The following is a 19,664-nucleotide window of genomic DNA, read 5'->3' on the forward strand; positions in this document are numbered from 1 at the left end:
CGCCTAGATAACGCCCTAATAGATCGCGAGGCTAGTCGTGCGAATCTTACCCGCGGTCGCGAGCCTAGGCGTGGCTTCGCTCGCGTACAAGACGCGGGACGCGATGGGCGCGAGATATCGTAGATCGCGACGCGAACGCGGTTTGGAACAGATTAGGATGGAGCACTTGTTCGGTGTTGCAGTAGCCGAGAGTACTCGGCCGAGATCTGTTCACCCCGGTTTTGTGCAACGGTGCAAAAGGAAAGTCGCTTCGGTAATATGATCGTAGACACGGGATCAAGATCACTCGAAAAAGGCGAAGTGCGCTTCACCCCACGAGCCGGTCGTATGTATCGATGATTACTGTCGGCTTAATAGACTTCTTTTAAGCAAGCGTCAGGAGTGCCTGACCGAGGCAGAGTACGCTCTACCCCGTTTGTGTGCTTGCACTAGAAGTCGGTCGGTCCGGACGTTCATTGCGAGGCGAAAAGATCAAGAACGGTGTTCGTCTTTACAAATTCGCCTTTTTATATGAAAAAGGCGACGGCCGGGGGTATCCCGGCACGTGGCGCTTGACGCGGTATTCCGCGATACCGAACGCGGCGTGTTCGCTCGGCCGAGCTCGGGGCCGCTCGTGTAAGTCCGTTCCGCGGGACTTCGCGCGTACACGTTACATGTAATAATTGTCGCGCCGATGATCGGTTTCTTCGGGAGCGCCCCGCGCTCCCTATCCTGGCCGAGAAGGTGGTCGTCACGGCCTCCGGTAGTTCTTATCCGGGAACGATGCTTCTTTTCGGAGGCATCGTTACAATATTAATATATAATATTAATATTATATTATATACTATATATTAATATTATGTATTAATATTATATTACTGTTACTTTTTATTTGATAAAAAGTAATAATTGTTTAACAATTTTCTTATTTTTTATCATTACATATACAATTATGTTCTTTTGCTTAGCACGTGTTGAAAAAAATGAAAGATGAAAAGAAATTTTTAATAGTGGGTTATTCATTTGGATGTCTAATTGCTATTGAATTAGCAAGATTATTAGAAGCTAAAGAATTCTCAGGACGGTTAATATTAATAGATGGTGCACCAGATCAAATAAAACTTTATGTTGAACGATATTTTAATTATTCTTCACCGGAAGAGTTAGAAAATCTGATACTGCTTAGTTTGCTGGAAATGTACACAACAGTGACTAAAAGCACAGTTAGTATTCTGTACAAAATAGATATATAGTTCTTATTGTAAAAATTTAATTACATAAATTTTATGGAACAATATAAGAATAATTTTTTAATGTCTTCTCAGAAATCCGTATTTCTAAACTTTTAAGTGTTTATTGACAATATATGTAATAATATTCAAGTTTGAAAAAATATAAAATTTGTAAGAATAAGTATTTCAATTTGTTTTACTGTCATATTAGTGGTGATATTACTTTTGTTGGATATCATGCAATCCATTAATTTTAATTTATTATATTTATTGTTATAAATTTTATCCAACATAAATTTTTTTGTATTTACAGGTTGTAACAAAATTAAATAATTGTATTACATTGGAAGAAAAATTAGAAATATTTCATGCTTATTTTTCAATGAAATTAAATGTATTAACAACTGAAAATCAAAAATTTGTATATTTTACAATTTACAACCATATTATCGCTTTGCAAAATTACGATGTATCTTCTTTACCTCGTCTTAAATCATCTATAACGTTGCTAAAACCTACATCTCCAATTATTTTTTTTCCAGATGAGGATTATAGTCTTCACAAGGTAAATCTAATATAAACAAAAGTGTACTAAACTTAATACAAAAATATTTTTTTTAATAACAAAATCTTTATAACAAGAGATGTATTCTTAGATAACCGAAGGTAAAGTGCAAATTTATTATGTGGAAGGAAATCATATCACAATAATGGATAACGACAAAATTATATCAGCTATTAATGAAGAAAAAATAGAAGATATTATAATACAATAAATATGGACTTTTGTTTCCGAAGCGCTGCGTGGTAAATGGGTAGTGTATAAGAGACAAAAAAATTAATTTTGTATAGAAATAAAAAGAGAGAAAGTGGAGGGAAAGGGCTGGAGGTGAAAAAGGAATAGGGAAAAAAAAGGTGAAAGTGAAGAAAAGGGTGCAGGTTTAGAATGAAAGGTGAAAAGTAAAGGAGAAGTTAAGAAATGTAAAGAGTAAACTTTGGAGACAAAGAGTGAAGAAATGAGTGAAAAAGGAATTGAAGAGAAAATGAGAAGGAGTGTTACAGAAAATACAAAAAAGAAGTAAGAATTAGGGAAAAAGGAAAAGTTAGGAGAGGAAGAAAAGAGAGAGAAGGATAAAAAAAAGGAAATAAGATAAAGTAAAGAAAGGTCTGTAGAAATAAGTTAAGGAAAACGGTTGACAAAGTGACAGTAAGATAAGAAAATAAAGCAAGGTAGCATAGGCGTAAGCAAAAGATTAAAAAAAAGTAGAAGGTATATAAAAAAAGGTATAAAAAAAGAAAAAGAATGAAGGGTATTGGAGGGTATAGAGAGGTATAAAAGCTTAGGGGGGAATTGAGGAGTATTTTAAGAGAAAATAAAAAAGTGATGGACTAGGGAAAGAAGAAAGGGAAGGAAAATAATAATGGGGGAATTTTAATACATAGATGGGAAATAAGGGGCGAAGGATATAAAAAGAAGGAAACAAGAATAAAGAAAGATGTAGTCAAAGGATGGAAAATTTAATGATGCGGGGAAAAGAATAATAAGAATATTAGAAGAAACGGGATTGTCAATTATGAATGGAAAAGGAAGTAGAGACGAAGAAGAATGAACATATTAAGGACCAAGAGAAGTATCAGTAATTGATTATGTAATCGGTATTGAAGAGATGTGGGAAGTAGTTGAGCAAATGTAAGTAGGAAGTAAAATAGATTTGAATTATTTTCCGATAATTGTAATGATAAAGAGAAAAAAAAAAACAGAATAAAAGAAAAAGAAAAAAGAATAAAAATAAACAGAGAACAGAAAAACAAAATTTTAAAGAAAAATAAGAGAAATATAGAAAAAGGAGGAAAGAACAGAATGGAAAAGAGTAAACAAAAAAATAAGTACTGTTTTGAATGTAGGATAAGAAAAAGGAAAGGAAAAACCAAAAAGAGGATGGTGGAATGAGGAGTGCAAAGAATGGAAATGTGAGGTAAGAAGAAAATTAAGGAATTGGTGAAAAGAGAAGGTAGAAAGAGAACAGTATAGAAGAAAAAAAAAGAAATGTAATGAATTATGTAGAAAGAAAAAAACACAATGAAGCACAAAGATGAATAAGGTAGGCAAAAAATGTGAAAACAGATGAACAAACGAAGAAGTTATTAAATAGAGAAAAAAAATGGATTAGAGAAAGAGAATATATAAAGATGGAAGAATGAGATGATTATTTTGGAGAGATATTATGAAATTTGGAACAAAGTGTGGTGAAGAGCAAATGGAAAAAAGAAAAGGGGAAAAAGAAATAAGAAGTAGGTAGAGAAAAAGTTGCAAGGGTCCTGAAGAAATTAAGGGACAAATAAGCAGTAGAAGGTGACGGGATATCGGAAGAAGTATGGAAATAATGAGGTGAGGAGATAAGGGAATAGGTATGGATAATGTGCAACAATGTATAAAAGGGAAAGGAATGGATAAAGAAATAAGAGAAAGAAATTGTGGTGTCGGTGAAAAAAAATTGATAACGGGAATAAAGTATAGGAATACTGAGTTATAACAATAATGCCTACTCTTTATAAAGTTTATGTAACGATACCGACGGAGAGACTGGTAAAGGAGTTGAAGGTAAAAGGAATACTAGATAAAGGACACGCGGGACTAAGGAAAAAATGGGTGCAATGGATAATGCGTATTCTATGAGTTATTTAATGAATAGACAGATAAATAAAAAGAGGGAAAACTGGTATTATTTATTGTAGATCCCAAGATAGCGTTTGATATGGTTAATAGAGAAATTTTAATAGAGTGTATGGAGAAGAACGGAATAAGGAAGGGATTGGTGAAACTGTTGAGAAATAACTTTATATTAAAATATTATTTAAACTGAGTGTGCTATATAGTAATATAATATTAAGTATATAAAACGTGCTTCGGAGTCAAAAAGAGTGTAATGAACCGTTAGGACAAAAGATATAGATTCAGATGAATCATTAGTACGTGCTTGAAAGAAATAGTATCCCTAGATTAAGAGACAAAGAAACGAAAGGGCCAACGGGCCACGAAATAAACCGGAGCGCTTCAGATGCATTCAAGCAGCCACTCAGTGAATATCAGTGTATCTCATTTATTAATTATATATTAAATCAAACAGTTTAATCATTTTTGTACTTCAATTTATTCATCCAACTCTACAGAAACGATGCAGAAAATTAATGAAAGAAGGAGAAATAAGATAAGAATAGGAGAAGAAAAGAGTAAGAAATTTTGGCAGAATGAGGAGTAAGAAAAAAATGTTCGTTAATTCCAATTCTCTTTAATATTATGATAGCGGACTTAGAAGAGAAAATGAGATAAAAAATGTGATGGTAAGGTTAGAAGAATATCTGGAAAAGAGAAGATTAAAGTTAAATTTTTAGAAATCTAAAATAATGAAAGTATATAAGAAAGGTACTTAAAATGGATGATAGGAGTGAAAAGATGCACGCCGGAATATATGGTAAAAGAGGAAATGCAGAGAGAAAAGATGAAGACAAGGATGGAAAGAAGAGCATAGGGATATGGGAAGAAATTATTAGACAAAAAAAAAAGTGGAGTAGCAAAAAAATGTAGAGAGGAAATATAGAGGAAAAAACGAGAAGTGTAGAAATATCAAGATGGGAGAAAGAGAGATGAAAATTCTTCGAAAGTAAAGGGATAAGAATGGGGAAAAAAAGAACTCACTCACGCGCAGCTTCCTTGTCGCTCTTAAGCCTATACATTTAATACAATTTATTTTTTTTCTTTATAACGATTGAAAATTTTGCAAAATGGTACAGAACTTTTCTACTTGTCTTGATTAATTCTATCTATACTCTCAGTATCCTTTATTATATCTGGGACAACATGTATAGTGGGAAAAGAAAAAGAGAAAGAGATGTAGGATGTATGGACATGAGGAAGAGACATGGAAGCATGTATGGAAAAGATGAAACTTTGGGGGACGAAAGGAACATGGAAAGATTGAATGAAAACAATGTTGGATGAAAAGAGAAACGGAGTGAGAGAGAGAATAAAAGAGTGAGAAAAAGTATAAAAAAAATAGAGAAAGAGAGAAAATAATAATAGAATGGCGAGGATCAAAAATAAGAAAAGAGAAATGTAAAGATTGTATTGTAGAGTAAGAAGTATATGTAAGTGCGTATTAGTAGTAAGATTAATATAAGAAAATTTGTAACTCTAAGGGGAATTCAATAAATATATTTCTCTATAATACAATAAATATAATGTAATAATATCTACCATTAGAAATGTAAATAACAGATATTGTTTATCAAAAAAACATAAATGAGGAATAAAATATATCATAAATTTTATTAACAAAAAATTTAAGATTATTAATCAGCAAAATGTATATAATAATGTTGCTCCGTGGCTGATGCAAAAGAGGTTTGCTCCCCGGTTAGCCGAAGATTGGAAGAAATGGGTGGCGACATAGAATAATTCAAAATTGTTTTTACAGTTGTTTAAGCGATTTCATTGTTACCCTCGTGTATTCTGTGTCGTCTACAATAAATTATGAGCTCGGATCGAGCGAGACTTTTCTGTTTCTCGTTCTTATCTCAAGCAATATTGCAGCACACAATTCTTCGGTTGCACTCAGTACGTTAATCTTAATGTATTACATTAGTCCCGTTCGGCGTTTGGAGCTTTGTATTTATATTCGGCTGTTGCCAAGTGCAAAAATAAACAGACAGGAGTATTTCTTCAATAAGCTTCGATCAAAGGTTTGATGCTCGTCGCGATTGTTGAATCGAGTAAGTCTCAATCGGTAAATTTCTGCAATTTGGCAATTTGCTACGCGCATGCAAAAACTTGCCGGTTTTGCTCTGAGGTTTTGTTGCTAGAAGGCTCGGGTTACAATAATATAGCGTTGAAAACAGAACAAACTTATTGAAAATGTTTCAGCATTGTTTCAGATTTATTTAACATATTTATATTTTGTAAGTAGTATGCTGGTAGCACCGAGATGACAAACCTCATTACGTCGCTGGCGTCACACACGTCAAAAGCGTTGTTACTTCTGTTACGTCTCCGACTCCGCGTCTCTTTTTTTGACACATATTAAAATTTTAGTTAAGGGGAAGGTAGACCGTAGTCTATTGTAACACAAAAAAGAAGGGAACTTCAGAGCCTTTTAGAAGACAATTCATAAAACATTAACATATTCCAGGACAATTTGTTGCGTGAAAGCATAAAAAACATGCAACAAATTGTAAACAGGCGCCAACGAAAGTCAGACAAAGAATTTGTCTAGACATAATACAAAAAATCAAAACCTAAGGGGCTCATAAATATTTCAACTTTGATAATCTGTCCGTCACAGGAAAAGAAAAAATAACTTTTTCTTAAAATTGTAATTGCGTATAGATCCTGAGCTTTAGAAAAACCAAGGGCGCGAGAGGCCCGTAATTACCGGAGTATGTGGTGCAGACAAAGGCAATAAAGTCAGGTAACCATACGTCATATGAAAGGTAGAAGTTTCTCCACCATCCCTCGATGGAAATGATAGTAAAATTCTGGAAGGCTCGGAAGGGATAACTCGTTAAAGCGGGGGTGCTTCGTAGGCATATTATTTTCTTAAAACCAATGGATTTCGGGAACTCCTCACCAAAATTTAGAAACTAAGGGCGAAAACTTAAAAGTTTAAGAAATAGAGAAGGGATGAGGTGCGAATGCCCAATAATTTTGAGATAGGAAAAGTGGAGGAACAAGCTCCGCAAATGAAAGATTAGAATGTCAGAAAAGTGAAAATTCAGGAATAGTCCTCCCCTTTTCCGAGCTTATAAAATCTTCTGTTTTGGCGGAGCACGCTCTCTTGCATCTCAGCTACAGCCGATATAGTTTATTTGAAATTGACGTGAGTGTCAGAGTGTGCAAGACAACCATCAAGTACAGAAGAAGCAGTTAGAAGATTGCCTAAAAGTAAGTCTCAACGTTTCAATATGTATTCCCGCGAAAATCGATTCCACTAAATGTATTTTCCAAACCAATTGTTTTCTAAGTATAATCAAAGAGAGAAGGAAATGTCCGAGTTGAGGTTCCGAGGTTTTAATTCTGTTCGGTTGTTCCTGTGATCTGTTAAATGTGTGAGAATGCCTGCTTCCGAATATCGGCCAGGATACGCTGTTGAATAACCAGCAATTTTTGGTGGTTTACGCCGCGAAATACTGTTGGAAGTTTGGCGACTGTCCACGGCTAAAGAATCGGCAAGCGATTCTCGCCAAAGATAGATTACGTGGATTTTAAAGAAAAACTGGAAATATTAAGATGCAAGGGAAAACTGAAGGAAAGGACGGAATGGATAGGAGACGATCTGACAGAATATAAAAGGAAAGTGGAATGGCTCATAAAGAGAGAAGCGGATAGATTGAAAAGAGAAGGAAAACAGATAAAAATAGGATACAAGAAGATATGGGTAAATAAAGAAATGTGGATATGGGATGATTTGAAGGAAGAATTGAGAAAATGGGATGGAGCGAAAGAGTTTGAAAAAGAAGGAAATAAAAGGAAGAGGGTGATAGTAGATAGATTGAATGCAAGTTTCGGAAAAGGCGCGGAAGAAGAGAAGGAAATGAGTTGAAAAAAGTGGAGAGAAAAGATGAGGAAGGAGGAAAAGAAAAGGACGAAGAAAAAAATGGAAAAAGGAAAGATAAAAGGAAAAAAGAAAAAGAAAAGGAGAAAAAGGAGAGAGGAAAGGAAAAGACGGAGATAAAAGATAGAAACGTGAGAATAGTTTTTTGGAACGTGGCAGGAATAGAAAACAAGGATGAAGATTTCTGGAAGAACATGGAGAAATGGGATGTGATTTATATGTGTGAAACTTGGTTGGAAGAAAAAAAATGGAAGGGGTTAAGAAGCAGACTGCCAAAGGGCTACAAATGGAAAAATAAGAGGGCAGAAAAGAAAAATAAGAAGGGGAAGGCAATGGAGGGAATGGTGATGGGATGGAAGGAGGAATTGGAAGGAGAAGGAGAATTAGAATTTGAAAATAGGAAAGGAATGATAGGAATAAAGATAAAAAGTGGAAAAGTATGGTGGAAAATAGCAGGGGTATATGTAAACGAGGATTTAGAAGACATAACAGAGAATATGAGAAATTGGATGGATGAAAAAGAGGAAGGAACGAGATATCTGATAGGGGGAGACTTTAATGTGAGGACGAGAGAAGAGAGCGGGTTATGGGATGATGAAAAAGGAGAAGAAGACAAGGAAGAGAGAAAAAGGAAAACAAAGGATAAAAAAATTACAGGAAAAGGAAAAAAAGTTTTGTAAAGTTTTGGAAGAAGCAGGATGGGGAATAGTCAATGGTTGTACAAGTGGAGATGAAGAGGGTGAATGGACATATGTAGGGTGAAAAAGAAAAACAGTGATAGACTATGTGATCAGTAACGTGGAATCAAAAGGAGAAATAGTAGAAATGAAGGTGGGGGAGGAAGTGGACCCAGACCACTTACCCTTAATAGTGACGATAAAAAGGGAGGGAGGAAAGAGGAGAAGATGTAAATATGGTAAAAAAAAGAGCACGAGGCTAGCTTGGAGTGAGAAGGAGAGGAAAATTTTCAGGAAAAAATATAAAGAAAAAAGAGAGAGAGAAAACAATACGGAGGAAAATTGGAGAAGTTTTAGTAAGGAACTGGAAAAAACAAAGAAAGTAGTTAAAAAGGAAATGAAAAAAGAGGAGGGTGAAAAACCAAAAGAAAGATGGTGGAATGAGGATTGTAAAAGGAAAAAAGGTGAAGTAAAGGAAGAAATGCGAAAATGGAGAAAGGGGGAAGGGAGTGAGGAGAATTATAAAAAGAAGAAAAGTGAATATAAGAAGCTATGTGAGGAGAAAAAATTGCAAGAAAAAGTGAGATGGGAAAAAGAAATAGAAAAGATTAAAACAGAGGTAGAAGTATGGAAAGTCGTAAACAAGAGAAGAAAAAAAAGGAAGAAAGTGGAGGAAAAAATAAAGATTGAAGAATGAGACGGATATTTTAAGGAAATGTTAGGAGGAGTGGAATGGAGAGTAAGAGAAGAAATAGGAGGAGAGAGAATAGAAGACAATGAGAAAGATATAAATAAAGAAGAATTTGAAAATGTAATAAGAAGGTTGAAAAAAGGAAAAGCAGCAGGAAGTGATGGTTTAAAAAATGAAATATGGAAATAGGGAGGAGGGGAAGTAAAAGAGAAATTATGGGAGATGTGCAAAAGGGTATGGAGGGGGGAGGGGATGCCGGAGGGATGGAGAGAAGGTGTGGTAGTTCCGGTGTTAAAAAAAGGAAAAGGTGAAAAAGTAGAAGAGTATAGAGGGATAACGTTGACACAGACTGCGTACAAAGTGTATGCATCTGTGTTAACAGAAAGATTAAGAAAGGATATAGAAGAAAAAGAAATATTACCGCAGAGTCAGGCCGGTTTTAGAAGAGACATGGAGACAGTGGACCAGATATATGTGTTAAATTACCTGCTAAATAAGAAGATAGAGGAAAAGGAAGGAAAAATGGTAATAGCGTTTATAGATATGAGAGCGGCTTTTGACTCTGTAGATAGGAGAAAATTGGTGGAAACAATGAAGAAAAGAGGGATAGGAGAAGGATTAATAAGAAGATGTGAAGAAATATTAATGGAAACGGTGATTAAAGTTAAGGTGAAGGATAAAGAAGGGAAAAGGTTTTGGACGATAAAGGGAGTAAGACAGGAGTGTTCGCTTAGCCCCAGCCTGTTCACACTCTTGTTGGCGGACATAGACGAAGAACTAGAAAAAGGAGGATAGGGGGGTATAAGAATAAAAGACAGAGGGTTTACTCGCTGGCATACGCGGATGACATTGCACTACTGGCAGAAAATGAGGCAGGGATGAAAAGAATGATTAAAAACATGGAAGAATATGTAAAGGAAAAGGGATTGGAAGTGAATGTAAAGAAAACAAAGATAATGAGGTGTAGAAAGGGGGGAGGGAGATGGAAAAAAATTAAATGGGTATGGAAAGGGAAAGAAATAGAGGAAGTAAAAAGTTTCAAGTATTTGGGATACATAATCATGAGAAATGAAGAGCAGAAGGAGCATGTAAAGGACAGAGTAAAAAGAGCGGCAAGAATAATGGGGCAGGTGTGGAGTATAGGTAAAAGAAAATTCGGAAAAGAATGGAGTAAAAGAATATGGCTATTTGATAAACTGGTATGGTCGGTTATCAATTATGGCGTGGAAATATGAGGATGGAAGGAAAGAGAAGAGGTGGAGATATTACAGGAAAAATACTTGAGATGGGTGCTGGGAGTAAGAAGATATGTACCAGGATATATGGTGAGAGAAAAACTACAGAAGGATAAATTGAAAGGTAGAGCAGGGATGAGAGCATGGAAATATGAAAAACGGCTAGAAGAAGGGAAAGGAGGAGTTTTAGCAAAATGGTGCTGGGAAGAAATGAAGGGAAGAGCAAGGGAGGGAAGAAGCAAAGGAAAATGAGAAAAAGAAAGAGAGGAATTTTTTGAAAAATTTGGGTGGTCTGGAAAAGAGGTGGAAAATCTAAGAGAAAGAGGGAAATAAGGGGGAATATTTGGTGGAAAAGGATAAAGAATGGCAAAGAGAGGAAAGATGGAAAAAAATAAGAGAGTCAAGATTCAATAAGTATTATAAAAAAGTGAAAGAAGAAGGGATACCAGGATATTTGAAATTGGGGTGGAAGGAAGAAAAATGGCAAAGAGTGGCAAAATTTAGATTAAGGGAGGAAATGAGAGGAAATAAATATTGGGAGAGGGAGGAGAAAAGAAAATGTAGAATTTGTTTGAAGATGGAAGAAACGTGGGAACATATATGGGAGGAATGTATAGACTGGGGAAACGAGAATAGTTGGGAGGAGATGGTGGAGGAAATTCTGGGAGGGGAAGGAAGGGGAATGATTGGTTAGAAACTTTGGAAAGAATAAGGGAGGGAAATGGGAGTGAATGAAAGTATGAAAGAGGTTAAAAAAATAAAGAAATAAAATAAAGAGCGTCGGAAGCGGGGGTCCAAAGGTAGAATTTAAGGTAAAATAAGGCAGAATATAGTAAAGGTATGAATAAAAGTGTGATCTCTCTCTTTCTCTCGACGCGCAAGTAATAGAATAGAAGCGTAAAAAGGCGTAGGATATAAGTTTTATTTTCAGGAATTGTTGCAGGAAGAAAGAAGATTATAAAAGTAAAAATAAGTTAGAGATAAGACAAGTTGTAACGCGTAGATATGTAAGGGGGTAATGATGATGAGAAGGAAAAGTGTAAAAGAAAAGGAGGAATTTGTTAAGAAAAGGAAAAGGATATAGAAAGGAACGAAAAAGTGGCGGAAAGTATTTTGTTTTTGTTATATAAAAGTATGAAGTTTTAAGATATAGTTTATGGGAAAAGGTAAAACAAATCTGTGGGATGCGAAAGTTCCGGTGTACCTCTAAGAAGATGAATAAACACCTTTATATATAATATCTATTATAAAATTTGGATAAAAACAATTGTTAACTTTGAATTTTTTAGAACAATTTATTAATTTGTTTATTAATATGAGATTCTTAATTACGCGGTTGTGCGTTATTGCGATAAGTCTTTGTTCCGTTCGTAGTTGCTTATTAAGAGAATTAGTTTAGAAATTGTTGGTGTTAGTATTTTGTGTCAAATTGTGTAGGTCTCTGATTTTAAGCAAGAGTCATAAGTCAAAAACTAAAAGAGATAGAGAAAAAATGTTTAATAGTTTTTTAAATAAGAGCTCAAATATGACAGGATACATGTAACAGATTTGTTTATAACAATTTACATAATTAACTAAAGAAGGTTTCATTATAGGACCAATTTTATGTCTTTATTCAATCTCTTTATGAATCAATTAATAGATTATTAAGATTTTGTAATTTAAAAGGTTTTTAATTGATTTTGTAATTTCTGTTTTACAGAAAAGGTATTTCAGCTCTTTAAATTACCCAAGTTATGTAAAATTTCTGTATCTCGGAATCAATAAAGAGTAGAAGAAAATATAATTGTGCGATCAAACAATCTTATAGAGAGATGTTCGATCGTAATTATACAGGGTCTTCCAGTTGATGTAAAAAAGTTTTTAGTTGTAAGTTGGGCTTTCAAAAATAAGTAGAAAAGTCCTATACGGTTTTGTAAGTTAGGCGTAAATAACCGAGAAAATAACATTTAAAGATTTGACGCCCCCCGTACAAGCAAAAACACGCCGTTCGAAGTTACCGAGACGTTGGTGGACCTAGAGATGTGGCTTATTTTACTCTATTCACAAAGATTTGGGTAATCTATGAATCTCTGTAAATAGAGTGGTGGTGTAGCCCATCCCACTCTATTTACAGAGATTCATAGATTACCCATTTCTTTGTGAATAAAGTAGATAAGCCACACCTCTAGGTCCACCAACGTCTTGGTAGCTTTGAACGGCGCGTTTTTGCTCGCACGAGGGGCGTCAAATCTTTAAATATTGTTTTCTCGGTTATTAACGCTTAATTTACAAATCTGTATAGGACTTTTCTACTTATTTTCGGAAGCCCAATCTACAACTAAAAACTTTTTTACATTAACTAGGATACCCTGTATATTAGTCTTGTTCGAACGATTAAGTGTAGTAGTGGCTTGCCGCGCCCGATGTCGCGACAGTTTCAGAGTGTAAAAATTGTATCCTCTTCCCGCCCTTTGTTCTTCCAACTTCATATATTTCCGAGATCTACGTATCAATGAAAATTACTGTTAACTAGGGGTTGAGAAGAAAAGTATGGGCGGGAGAATCGTTCGAACGAGACTAATATATAATTACGATCGAACTTCTCTCTCTATGAGATCGTTTGATCGCACAATTATATCTCCGTCTCGTTCTTACAATTAAGTGTAGTGATTTAGAGAATAATTTTCATTAGAACGTTTATTCATTAAGAATAATATTTGAAAGTTTAGGAACTAAAAATTTGTTACATACAACTTGTCTTAAAACAACGGTATTTGTGAAATAAACAACAAAATTAAAATTTGTATAGAAGGAATGACAAACTTAAACGCTTAACTATTAATTATTCTTTTAACTCTTAATCTATAAGTGCCTCTGAAAAGGGCTTTTCGGATAATATTATAGTTCTATCGTAGAATCTCTCAAACACATTCAAGTTCTTTGACCAGCTCGCCGTTTTCCTTATTAATTCTAAACTCTGTTGCACCGGGGCCGGTGCACGGGGTCCGTCCTTCGGGATCCGTGAGGGAGGGCGAAATTATTGGTTTTAAAATAAAGATTAGAAGTTTTATTCAATTACAATGTTGCACTTTTCTATCTCCCTAAGTTTCCCTTCTGTCGGTTCGGCACACGTCCTCGCGTTGTCACGCGTCCTCGGCTCCGCGAGGTCTCCTCTTACTTGGCACGCGACCGAACTTTGGTTATCACCGCTCTCAGTTTACGGTACGGACTATGATGCGACTGCCCGTCCGTGACGGTTCGCGGTTATTTAATAGTGACGCAGGGCCTTGGCCTCCTCGGGTTGCAATGCCGAACTTCGGTAGTTCGGCGAATGCAACCTCAGCGATTTCGGCAATAAGTTCTCGCACGTGTTTCTTTTATTATTTAATTTCTTAAGGAGGTTTGCTGATCTTGCATCCTCCGAGGTTATTTAATTGCGAGATACTTATTCCGAAATGCCCTGCGTCATGTTTCGTGTTGTAACGGGGTTTGGGTTACAACTCACACCTTTTTTTAATGCTGCAGACGTAGCTGCATGTCTCGTAGAATGCGCTGTGAAATTATTATCTATCTTGCATTTAGCCAGGGCTGCCCTAATCCATCTACTTATTATACCCGGGGCCGCTGCCTTAATCGGTTTTTTTGTAGTAACAAATATGTAATCGATGTCTCCCCTCAAACCGGCCGTTGTTTCCATATATCTTTCTAACGTAGACGCAATACAAATTTTTGGATTATTTAAAAACCTTGGTAACATTAATATCGGTTGAAAAGCCTTTAGACTTGATGATTTAACGCAATCCGGAATTTCTATTTCATACCCGTTGACGTTTTGTTTAACATTTGAGATTTTAATTAACGCCAATGTCTGCACTCTGTGAGCTGTACCTAGAGCAAGTAGTAAAACTAAGCGCTCTGTTAAGGTTTCCAGGGGAAGATTCTCCAAAAAGAACCATTCTTCAATCTTCTTGAAGGCCACAATTATATCCCACGTGCGATTGTATCTCAGCCTTGAAGGCCTGAGCATAAAGATTCCTTTAAATAATCTTGAGACATTCTTACTTTGACCAACACAATTGTCGCTCACTAGTGAAATGGCCGACCTCAGTTGTTTAAGATTCAAAGAACAAATTGATATTAATTTTCCGGTCTGCAAAGATTCGAGATTTGAAGTCTTAGACGTGGTCAAGCTGGTACCTATTGCGATAAATAATTGACAAACAGTTCTTGCAATTGTCATATTGCATAAGCGAATAATTTAATATCCGAAAGTCCTAGAACCCGGGACGTCCCGTAACCTTATGCCTTTGTCCTTTACGATAAGGAAGAATGGCACGGCGGACCTCTCAGTAGTCAGTCGCTTTCTGAACCTTAACGAGAACAGAACTCTCATAAGCTTCAGCCTTTGATACAAAATCTTTCGCGCGCCGACGCTTGATTACTGTAATTTTTACGTGTACAATCGTGTTGTGTACTCGCGAGTGTTCGCGAATTGGTCAAGAATTGACTTTTAAGCGTGCCAACGCTAACAAATAAGTTAGAGCAACAGTGTGCTATCGCTATTCTGAATCTGAGTCACCGTCCGCGCGACAGTACTCAAAACTGTGTGTTCAAACTGTGTATTAATAAATTGTTATAGTTTTTTTTGTTGATAAAAGTGCTACTTTATTTTACACCTTATTTCATTTTCACTGCCTAAAGCGATCCTGAACATCAGTGTATTAAGAGTGCTATACGATGCCCTTTCTTCAAATCTTTTGGGTAACATCTCAATGACTGTCCCGTCTTCAGGATGAAAAGGATCCAATTTCTTTTCCTTGCAAAAAGAGTACCATTGTCTCAGAGGATTTGCGTATTGTTTAAGAGTTGCGCTTGATAGTGAGGCCACAAATATATCTAAAGATGAGTTCGGCATTCCTTTCCTGATGAACGCTTCCTTGATAATTTCCCTACTATCAGGGATAGCTTCTTCGCCAGCGGATGGTTGATAGACCTGCAGGGGGATAAGAGCAAATTATGAGTAGGTTCGTAAATCAAAGGCTTTTCAGACAAGAGTTCTGAAAACAACGGAAACCAGGGTTGGCCCGTCCAATATGATACCACCATGATTCCGGTAGCCCGGTCTGTTATGATTTTCTTTAATACCCTCAAGATCATTGCAAACGGAGAAAAGGCCTAGAAAAAACCTAATGTATGCCAGGATTTTGTAAAAGCGTCCGAAGCTAACACTTCTGGGTCATATCCCCACGCAAAGAATTTTTTGCATTTTTTATTTAGCCGAGAGGCAAACAAGTTAATATCTGGCTCGCCGAATTTTAATACTGCCTCTTGAAAGACAAAGTCCGCTATCTCCTATTCTGTATCCATGTTTTTTATTCTCGATTCCTCATCCGCTTCTACGTTATCTTTTAATTTTACATAAGAAGCTACTAGCCAAATATCCCTTACTTCACACCACTGCCAAATTTCCTTTGTAATTTTTTGCAGATTTGGGTGTTGTACACCTCTCATTTTGTTAATATACGCGATGGCCGTCGTGTTATCTATTCGTAAAAGAATCTCGCAATTCTTGTCACGCTTTGCAAAACTTTTTAATGTAAATAAAGCCGCTAGAAGTTCCAATCTATTAATATATCACTTCCTTTCCTTTTGTGACCAGAAACCTCTAGCTCTTTCTCCCTCACAAAAAACACCCCAACCTGTCGTAGATGCGTCCGAGGATATTTCGCGTAGAAACTTTTCTTGTCTAATAAGATTGGAAGATCTGAGAATATTCTCTCTCCACTATTTAAAATCAGTCTCCAGTTTTTTGGTATACATTTGGTATACAAGTTTGATTCATAATCATCGTTATTAGCGAGTAAATTTAAATATCTAATACGTTTAAAACTTTTCACGTACAGACGACTATATTTCAGTGCCGGAGAACATGCGTTCAATGTTCCAACGAGTCTTGACCATTCTCTTATAGTACAAACTTTCCCCGGTCTTAGCGTATCCAGCAGCTTAAGTACTCTCTTTCTTCCGTGTAGGCAAAAGTAACCTCATGTTCTTAGAATCAAAGATTATTCCCAGAAATTCCGTTCTCTTGTTCGGAATAAGGTTACTCTTCTTGAAATTAATGATAAAACTTAGTTTTTCTAGTAATTTTACCGTTGCACTGACATTATCTATTCATCCTTGTTTAGATCATGCTAACAATAAAAAATCATCTAAATATACAACAGAAGAGAAACCTGTTTTTCGTAAATGACTAACAACTGGTCCTAGAAGCTTAGTAAAAACACACGGAACTACAGATAGGCCGAAGGGTAAGCAAGTAAACTCAAAATATTGACCTTGAAAAATGAATTTTAGATATTTCGAAGAATCTTTGCTCATAGGTTTTAAATAATACGCGTTTTCTAAATCCAATTTCGCTAAATAATCACTTCTTAATAATAATTTTTGCGTCATACGAGCATCTTCTAACTTAAAATGAGTTGTCTTTATGAATTCATTGAGTTTCTTCAAATTTAAGACAAATCTAAAAGTACCGTCTGATTTTTTGATAAGAAAATAAGATGATATAAATTGCGGGTTACTCGATATACAAGTTCTAATAGCTCCTAATGCTAATAATTTTTTTATTGAAACGACCGTAATTCTTGGCCGCGAATATCGGCCCAGCCGGAGTGCCCGGATGTGCTCGCCGGGCGGACAGGATTCGCGAGAGAATAAGTAGGTTCGAAAATACACGAGACTTGGATTAACAATTAATTGATGGTTTATTCAATTAATAATTTCAATAACAATTCACAATAGAGCCAAATGTGACGAACGCGTGGTTGAGACGTCGCGGGACAGAACACTCATATAATAGAACGCTTGCGGTAACGCGGTAATTGGCGCGTGTATGCGCCGGATCGGTACGGCGGTGATCGATACGCGGATCTATGACGGGCGGGTCGTTACAAGTTTTCGGCAACCGCCTAGATAGCGCCCTAACGGATCGCGGGGCTAGCGGCGCGAATATTCCCCAGCGTCGCGGGCCTGGGCGGGGCCTGGTCGATGCACGCGGCGCGGGACGCGGTGGTTGGAATAATTCGTAGATCGCGACGCGAATGCGGTTTCTTTTTCCCGTCGGCGCGGGCCCGGGCTGGACCTGATCGATGCACGCGGCGCGGGACGCGGTGGTCGAAATAATTCGTAGATCGCGACGCAAATGCGGTTTTCGGATGTAGTGGAGGACGGAGCACCTGTCCGGTGTTGCAGTAGCCGAGAGTGCTCGGCCGAGGCGGAGAGCTCTCCACCTCGGGTTTGTGCAACGGTGCGAAAGGATATTCGCCTTGGCAAACCGACTGTAGATCCGGGATCAAGATCACTCGAAGGAGGCGAAGTGCGCTTCACCCCACGAGCCGGTCTTACAAATCGAGAATTGCTTTTCGGTTGCTAGGAAGATTCCTATGTGGGCAAGCGTCAGGAGTGCCTGACCGAGGCGGAGTTTGCTCCACCCCGTTGTTCTGCTTGCACCAGGAGTCGGTCGGTCCGGATGTTCGCTGTGAGGCGAACGGAACGCGAACGGTGCGCGACTTTGCCGAATTCGTCTTTTTATCTAGAAAAGGCGACGTCCGGGGGTATCCTGATACGTGGCGCCGGCCGCGGTATTCCGCGGTACCGTGCGCGTCGTGCTCGTTCGGACGAGCTCGGGGCCGCTCGTGTAAGTCCGTTCCGCGGGACTTTGCGCGTACTCGACACCTGTACAATTATCGCGCCGATGATCGGTTTCTTCGGGAGCCCCCGCGCTCCCCTTCCTGTCCGAGAGGATGGTCGTCTCGGCCTCCGGTGGTTCTTCTCCGGGAACGATGCTTTTCCCGGGGGCATCGTTACATTATGAACTCGCCAACATTCTTTAGTGTTTGGGATCCATGTAACAAAGGAGACGTTCGAAACGATGATTGAGAGGGCTACGATATAAAGCGGATTGAGTTGTCATTTATACAGCCAAATATAAATTTGTCTTTAGTGACGCTTTACCAATTCTTACTAAATATCTTAAACGACCTGCTACATTTCTCATCTCTAACGTTTGAACTGATTCGGCTTTATCTGTCTTAACTCCTGTTGACCTTTCTTGTTCCATTGAAAATTGTTTTGAGAGCCTTGGCGATTTCTGAATTTCAAAGCTCCTTGTGAGCCTCGATACTGTTCCTGCCTCGGTTGGCTTCTGTAATTTCCGGGTAGGCTTTTTCTGTTTCCTGAACTACTGTTCTTCAAAACTTTTTTAGGTTGACGATAGGGAGTCAAATCTTCCACTACTTTGCATAGAGACTTAGAGTGTTTCAATTTTTCAAAAAGATTCTTTCTGAACAACTCTTCTGTGATGTCAGTTTTCTTTAACAAATCTTTATATTTCTCATCAACACCAGGTAGAATAAATGCCCTTCTCATAGCTGAATAATTGTAATGCAAGCTAGTTAGAAGCTTGCCGGCGTTTCCCAATAAATGTAGAAGGGAATTTGTGGCTTCACCATTTTCTAATTTTAAGATCAACGAAATATTGCTGCCTAGAGCTACAATAGCTGATCTCAGAATATTCGGGGAGGAGAGAAAATGCCTGTCTCTGTTCTTTGCTGTTGCTGACATATAGGCTAAAATTTTCGGGTTCAATTTTGGGGCCTCTGTCAACAAAGTTTCTTTCCTCGGGAACTTTTTCATGATCTCTTCGAAGATCTTTTGCTCTTCTGCCTCGCATTTTTTCTCTTCGTCTTCTTCATACAGGCCTTTCTTAATCCACTTCGACCATTCTGCTACCAAAGCTGGATGCAGCGGAATATCCGAAGAATGTTCGGCTTCTGTTTTTAATCCAAGCTTTTCTCTGGTTTCCGAACTAAGACTTATCACGATCTTTTCTGAATCTCCGGGCTCTTTATTTGTAACCGCTTCCTCGTCTAAAACAAAGGCATCCGAAGATGTAGCTGATCCCGAACCTACTTCACTGTCTCTGCCTTCTGTCTGTTCCTCGTCCACGTTTATGGCGGTCGTCGGCAAATCTAAAATTATTAATATGCCGATAATACGCTTCTATTTTGCGATATGTCCTTCCTCGAGAGAAAGCTTATTGCTGTTAACAAAAAAAAAGAATCTCTATATATTCGCTAAGTTACATAAAATATCTATACACACACATAAGCGCGCGTATATGCGTAATCATACGCTGCGATCTGTCCTCCTTCGTGTGAAGGCTCATCGCTACGTTTTTTATTACGACCTGTCCCCCC

At 37.3% G+C, this 19,664-nt stretch overlaps 2 protein-coding genes across 2 annotated transcripts in view; one reads left to right on the plus strand and one right to left on the minus strand.

Annotated features, from left to right (window-relative positions):
- LOC139108254 (fatty acid synthase-like) overlaps positions 1 to 8,775 on the plus strand; it is a 215,641-nt gene extending 206,866 nt beyond the window's left edge. Inside the window, 3 exon segments of the mRNA XM_070666383.1 lie at positions 948 to 1,202; positions 1,525 to 1,776; positions 1,868 to 8,775. Of these exon segments, the coding sequence (XP_070522484.1) occupies positions 948 to 1,202; positions 1,525 to 1,776; positions 1,868 to 1,987 (627 nt within the window). The 3' untranslated portion in view covers positions 1,988 to 8,775.
- A 5,074-nt stretch (positions 8,776 to 13,849) lies between these two features.
- Positions 13,850 to 19,633, minus strand: LOC139107845 (uncharacterized). Its single transcript, XM_070665711.1, has 5 exons — positions 19,600 to 19,633; positions 18,471 to 19,436; positions 16,663 to 16,943; positions 15,079 to 15,397; positions 13,850 to 14,601 (listed from the first exon to the last, which is right to left on the minus strand). Exons 1-5 carry the CDS (start codon positions 19,631 to 19,633, stop codon positions 13,850 to 13,852), a joined length of 2,352 nt encoding a protein of 783 aa, XP_070521812.1.
- Positions 19,634 to 19,664: the final 31 nt, after the last annotated feature.

Source organism: Cardiocondyla obscurior, linkage group LG14, assembly GCF_019399895.1.
Source record: "Cardiocondyla obscurior isolate alpha-2009 linkage group LG14, Cobs3.1, whole genome shotgun sequence".
Taxonomy (NCBI): domain Eukaryota; kingdom Metazoa; phylum Arthropoda; class Insecta; order Hymenoptera; family Formicidae; genus Cardiocondyla; species Cardiocondyla obscurior.